The 6,194-nt window shown below is 48.2% G+C and overlaps 1 protein-coding gene across 1 annotated transcript; it reads right to left on the bottom strand.

Moving 5' to 3' along the window:
- Nucleotides 1–2,499: 2,499 nt before the first annotated feature.
- On the bottom strand, nt 2,500–5,512 carry LOC144609569 (putative G-protein coupled receptor 139). The gene is made up of 3 exons (XM_078428074.1): nt 5,451–5,512; nt 4,674–4,786; nt 2,500–3,398 (listed from the first exon to the last, which is right to left on the bottom strand). Exons 1-3 carry the CDS (start codon nt 5,510–5,512, stop codon nt 2,500–2,502), a joined length of 1,074 nt encoding a protein of 357 aa, XP_078284200.1.
- Nucleotides 5,513–6,194: the final 682 nt, after the last annotated feature.

Genomic DNA, 6,194 nt, shown 5'->3' with positions numbered 1-6,194 from the left:
TTGTGCCATTTTCCTTGCAGCAACGGAAGGTCAGACGCCATTTGATGCAGGATCAGGACTAGTGTAGTTGGAGTCGATAGAGGAAAAGATGGAGGTTATCCCAGTTTAATGCTCAATGCACAAAGCGGCGCTTGGGGAGGAATTTAAAGATGACATAAAATACAATGGAAATGTCCGGTTTTCAATGTGGCTAAGTTAATATATTTGGAGAAAAAAACTATGTCGGTAAAATGGTGCAAACATGAGGGGGAATAAATTGCGTAACATGGGAATGACGGGCAGGAAACATAGGAACATAGAAAACAGGTGCAGGAGTAGGCCATTCGACACTTCTATCTAGCACCGCCATTCAATATGATCATGGCTGATCATCCATAATCAGTAACTCGTTCCTGCTTTCTCCCCATATCCCTTGATTCCATTCGCCCTAAGAGCTATATCTAACTCTCCCTTGAAAACATCCAGTGAATTTCCCTCCAATGCATTATGTGGGAGAGAATTCCACAGAATCACAACCCTGGCAGAGAATTCCATAGATTTATAAAACCGACTGTGCGGGAAGCTGGCAAGAAATTCAACGGTGGCTGGCCCGGTTTTCTTTCGACACAAAATGCTGGAGCGACTCAGTGGCTCAGGGAGCATCTCTAGAGAACGTGGATAGGTGACGCTTTGAGTCAGGATCCTTCTTCAGACTGATTATCGGGGGCAGGGGGAGAAAGGTGAAAGAGAGAAGGGGCAGGACAAAGTCTGCCAGATAATATATTGATACCGGGGAGGTGAATTATAGGATAAGTCAGAGATGAAAAGACAGAAGGTGTGAGTCAAGAAGTTTGAAGAGTTGCGGGTTGTGAAACTATTCGCAACTAGTGATTCGTCAATTCGTAGCCCTTCAATCCTTTTGTCTCACCTGTCTTTTCTTCTCCGGCCTTTGCGAGCCATCTGCCTAACAATAACCCACGTCATCTATATCAACCTATCACATATCCGACTTTCTCCTGCCCCTCCCCTCATCCGGCCTTCCATCCAATCCCTTCCCCTTCAATCTCTTAAGAAGTGTCCCGATGAGACACGTCACCTATCCACGTTCTCCAGAGATGCAGCCCGACCCGCTGAGTTAATCCAGCACTTTGACTTACTTGTTTTTACTCGTTCAGCTTTGTTCTAGCACCACCGCTCTGGCATTCACGAAAATAGGGCCTTGGACATAACGTGCCTAATCGAAGCATGTTCTATTCACATCCGTTTGCCCATATCCATTCTGACCTTTCTGATCCATGTACATGGTCAGAGGACGCGTAAATATTGTTATGGCACCGGCCTCACCTTCTGCCTCTCCCACCTCGTTCCATGTACCCAGCACGTTCTTTCTGGAAAGGATGCCCTCGCGTTCAGTTTAGTTTAGTTTAGAGAAAGAGCACGGAAACAGACCATTCGGCCCAACGAGACCGCGCCGACCAGCGCACTCTGACACAATCCTTCATGCACTCGGGACAATTTAGCCGTTTACCGAAGCCAATTAACCTACAAACCTTTGCCTCTTTGGAGTGTGGGACGAAACCGGAGCACCCAGAGAAAACCCACGCAGGTCACTGGGAGAAAGTGCAACTCCTTACGGACAGCACCGTGGTCGGGATCGAACACGGGTCTCTGGCGGTCTAAGGCAGCAACACTACCGCTGCGCCATCGCGCCGCCATCTAAATCTCGTTCATGCTAAGCAAGATGCCCTATCTAACCTAGTTCTATTTGCAGCGGAAGATAGACTCAAAATGTTGGAGTAACGCAGCGGGTCAGGCAGTGTATCTGGAGAAAAGGACTAGATGACTTTTCGGGTCGATCCCCATCCTCAGACTGAGAGTTAGGGTAGAGGGAAACAAGAGATAAGAAAATATACAAAGAACAAATAAATGAAAGGTATGAAATAAACAAGTGAATGTCATCCAGATGATCAAGGAAAGGTGGAGCCCACAATGGCCTATTGTTGGCTGTCGAGGAGGTGACAACGAGTGGATACAAATAGTATAGAACGAACATGAAACGAACATGACACGTAAGATGACTAGGGTGAGGGAAGGACGGAGAAAGCGGGAACGCACGGGTTACTTGAAGTTAGAGAAATCAACCTTCATACCGCTGCATTGTGAACGAAATATGAGGTGCTTCTCCAATTTGCCTTTGGTCTCACTCTGACAATGGAGGAGGTCCATTCACAGCGGTTTGGCCCTTATCGCTCTTGATATATCTTATCCAAGTACTAGCACAGATGACTCTTCAATATTGTTATAGTACCTGGCTCTACTTCTTCCTCTGTCACCTCGTTCTATTAACCCATTACCCACATGAAAATATGCCCTGTGGTTCCTATAAATGTTTTTCAGTTGCACATTGAACCGTCTAGTACTCGATACCCCTACCAGGGGAAGAATACGGTGTGCATTTTGCCCATCTATTCCCTCGATTATTATGTCCACCTCTTTCAGGTCGTGTGACTTCAGTTATGTTTATTTGAATAAGCCAACAATGTGCAGAATGGGAGTGCGGACCATTTTCTTCAGTTCTTCTCTGAACTTAGCCTGTGTGACCAGGTAAATGCAGGAGTTTGTACAGGTGCTGGAGAGCTGGAACATGTAAGCCATCTGTTGTAGAATATATCCGGGATCACTCGCCCCCGAATAATAGTGAGTCGCCGTGATGCGATAATACAGAAAGTTGGCCACGTAAGGCGTCCACAACAGGATGAAGCTGCCTGAAATGGCGAACAGCAACATGATCGATTTTCTCCTGCTCTCTGCTTCGGGGTCGACGGGGTCCGCGCCCCCATTTGAGAACAACCGCCTACGAACTTTGTTCGCTTGCACGATGTGCCACACGGTCAGAGCGTTGAAGAGTAAAATGAAGAAAAAGGGAAGGAACGGGGTGAGGATTCGGTGAAGCCAGTCGTACCCTATCCATGCAGGGAGCGTGTAAAAGGAAGGCATGGACTGGCACAGCCACGAGAGATTGTCGGCGACATAGACAGGGATAAAGGTGAAGTACCAGGGGATGTTCTTCACAACGAACAGCACGCACACCGTGGCGATCACCGAGGTCGCTGTTCTCGGAACACAGTACACCGCTTTGTGCTTCTGGCGACAAATGGCAATGAAACGATCAAAGGTGAAAGCCACGGTCAGCCAGACGGAAGTGTCTCTCGCCACACAGACCAGGACAATGATGCAGCTGCAGGCCGGCGTGAGCTGCAGGAAGGAGTTGGGGAAGTAGTAGGAGATAGTGCGATTGAACATCACCTCAGTAACCACCACCATCAGGTCCGTCGTTGCCATGGCGACCAGGTAGAGGGAGATGCACCTGGAGAGACCGCACTTCCCTCGGTAGAGAATCCACACCGTCACCACGTTTACTGTGAGAGACAAGACAACCAGTCACCAAACTCACTCCGGCTGGTGGTTCTGGCAAACAACCCCTTATGGATTAACATGTTAGAGACATAGTCATAGAGTGATTCAGTGTGGAAACAGGCTCTTCGGACCAACTTGCCCACACCGGCCAACATGTTCCAGCTACACTAGTCTCAACTGCCTGCGTTTGGTCCATATCCCTCTAAACGTCCTATCAGTGTACCTGTCTAACTGTTTCTTAAACGTTGGGATAGTCCCAGCCTCCAATACTACCTCTGGTAGCTTGTTTATGCACCCACCACCCGTGTGTGAAGGGGTTCCACCCCAGATTCGTATTAAATCTTTTCCCCTTCACCTTGAACCTATATCCTCTGGTCCTCTTTTCGCCCACTCTGGGCAAGAGATTCTGTGAATCTACCCGACCTATTCCTCTCTTGATCTTGTACACCGCTATAAGATCACCGCTCATCCTCCTGAGTTCCAAGGAATAAAGTCCCAGCAACCTCTGCCTACAGCTCAGACCCTCTGGTCCTGGCAACATCCTCGTGGTTCCTTCCTAAATAATGCGGCAGATCGAACGCGAGTTATCTGTCGGGGAGTTAACTCCCTCTCCGCGCCCAATTCTTTTCCTCCATCTTCAAGGCTCAATTAAGGAACGGGTTCGAGCCATGGCACCAGGTTGCATCGATCCAATACTCATGCTGATCACATCCAGGCATACAATCTGCACCTATCTAAACTAACTTTATTCGCCAGTTTGGTCTGTTGCAATATATGCCTTGTCAGTTCACATATACATCCATTTCATTTCCTAGCGGCAGGGAGGCGCAGCAGTGGAATTGCTGCATTCCAGCGTCAGAGGCTCATGTTCGGTAATGATTTGGGTGCTGTCTGTGAGATGTTTCAACGTTCTCCCCGTGACCTGCATAGGCTTTGTCCGTGTGCTACAGTTCCCTCCCACACACCGATCGTGCAGATTTGTAGGATAATTGGCTTAGTAAAATTGCAAATAGTCCCTAGTGTGTGCAGAATAGTGTTGGTGTGCGGGGACCGATGGTCGGCGGGTTCCTCGGTGGGCAGAAGGGCCTGATTCCGCGCAGCACCACTAAATTAAACTAAACTAAACAAACAGAAGGATACCAGGTTCGTTCAACATACGTGGTCGCTTTTAACTATCCCAGTTCCCGCTGACAGTAAAATAAACACGATAACATATTGCACTGAGTATTTCTTTTGCAACGTTAATGAGGAATATATGTACGATGCTCATCACTCACCTGCAACTCCGATAATCGCTAGGAAGGGATAGTACAAAGCGTAGATCAGGTCAATGAACGTATCAAACATTGCGAACACGACTCGGTCAGCAGATGCCGAATTGAAGTACAGCCTGAACCAACAGTGAATTGAAGGGCTGATATTTAAAACTGCGACAATTCTACAGGGTGGTCAATTAAGACTGCACAAAGAGATTGGGTAATAAGCGCCTTGGGGAAATAGAGTGGGAGAGCCTATTCTTTTGTTGGAATCATCTTAGAGCACCGTCATCACAACACACGGAAACAAGCCCTTCTGCACATCTCGTCCATGCCGAGCAACATGCTCATCTTCCCGCTCATGCCTCATGTGCCTGCATTTTACCCGTGTCCCTCTTGAAATGTTTCTCTCCATGAACCGGTCTAAACGATTTTTAAATTGTGTTAATGTTCCTGCTTCAATCACTTTCTCTGACTGCTCGTTCATCCACCATCCACCCTCTATATGGAAATTGCATCTCGGATTCCTATTTCATATTTGCCCTCGCACCTTGTCCTTGCGCCCTCGAGTTCTTCAGTCCCAAACCATGGGAAGTGATGCTATGCATTTACAGTTTCTGCCGCTCATGGTTTTTTTCCACCGCTTTCAGATCACCCCTCAGTCGCCTGCGCTCCAAAGAATAAAGCCCATCCCGCGCGAATTCTCCCTGTACCTCAGTTCCTCGTGTCCTGACTGGATCTGTGCAATTTATTTCTGCAGAACTCCCAGTTTATGTGAATCTTTCCTGCCACCATTACCCTTTGCTTCCTTCCATGAAGGAAAGTCTGCATTCAGTTAACTCGCTTTGCTTGGATCCCATGTGATCTAACTTTCCAGAGGAACGAACCATGCAGAACCTTATCAAAGGAGTTCATACCGGCTCCGGATCAAGCTCCCGCCCGGCTATCAGGCCCCGGGTCGGGGCTAATCGAACATCCTGCGACTTTGGAGCGACATCAGTCCGACTTCAATCTCTACATGAAACTGCGAGCTCCTCGATGGTGAAATCCGTAGGCCGCGGTTGGAGCCTCGGTCCCAGCTAAGAGACAGCAGGCTCCGATGGTAAGTCCACGTCCCCGCGGTTGGAATCAAAGTCAGTCTCGAGCAACGCCGCCATGATGTTAGGCCACAGAGCGAGCGGAGATACAATCCAGGAAACAAAATCGCATCTTCGGCAAAGTAAGAGATGGAAAAAAAGTTCCCCCCGACCCCCTCCCCCACCCGCCACATAAAACAAACCAGAAAACATTAACACGTACTTTTAAAACACACTAAAGATAATGAAAAAGCCGAAAACGCAGACAGACTGGTGGCGAAGCTGCCATCGCTAACGGCGCCACCCGTTGGACACAAACCCAATCTCCATTTACACGCAGGTTATGTATATGTATCACAAACAGCGCACGTCCCATCACAGATCCCAGCGGATTTCCAGTGGTCACAGACTTCAAACCAGAATATCTACCTTCCACCACAACGTTTTGTCTTCTACGAATAACGAG

Source organism: Rhinoraja longicauda, chromosome 34 (assembly GCF_053455715.1).
Source record: "Rhinoraja longicauda isolate Sanriku21f chromosome 34, sRhiLon1.1, whole genome shotgun sequence".
Lineage (NCBI taxonomy): Eukaryota > Metazoa > Chordata > Chondrichthyes > Rajiformes > Arhynchobatidae > Rhinoraja > Rhinoraja longicauda.
Note: the sequence above shows the minus strand (reverse complement) of the source record. Positions and strands in the feature narration are given on the sequence as shown.

What these genes read in the sequence shown, in the direction of transcription:
- LOC144609569 (XM_078428074.1), bottom strand. Translation starts at nt 5,512, where the DNA reads ATGGGATCCAAGCAAAGCGAGTTAACTGAATGCAGACTTTCCTTCATG. An exon ending in TTCATGGAAGGAAGCAAAGG is followed by an intron (nt 4,787 to 5,450) that starts GTAATGGTGGCA and finishes CTGTTGGTTCAG; the next exon opens with GCTGTACTTCAATTCGGCAT. An exon ending in AGCGATTATCGGAGTTGCAG is followed by an intron (nt 3,399 to 4,673) that starts GTGAGTGATGAG and finishes TGTCTCTCACAG; the next exon opens with TAAACGTGGTGACGGTGTGG.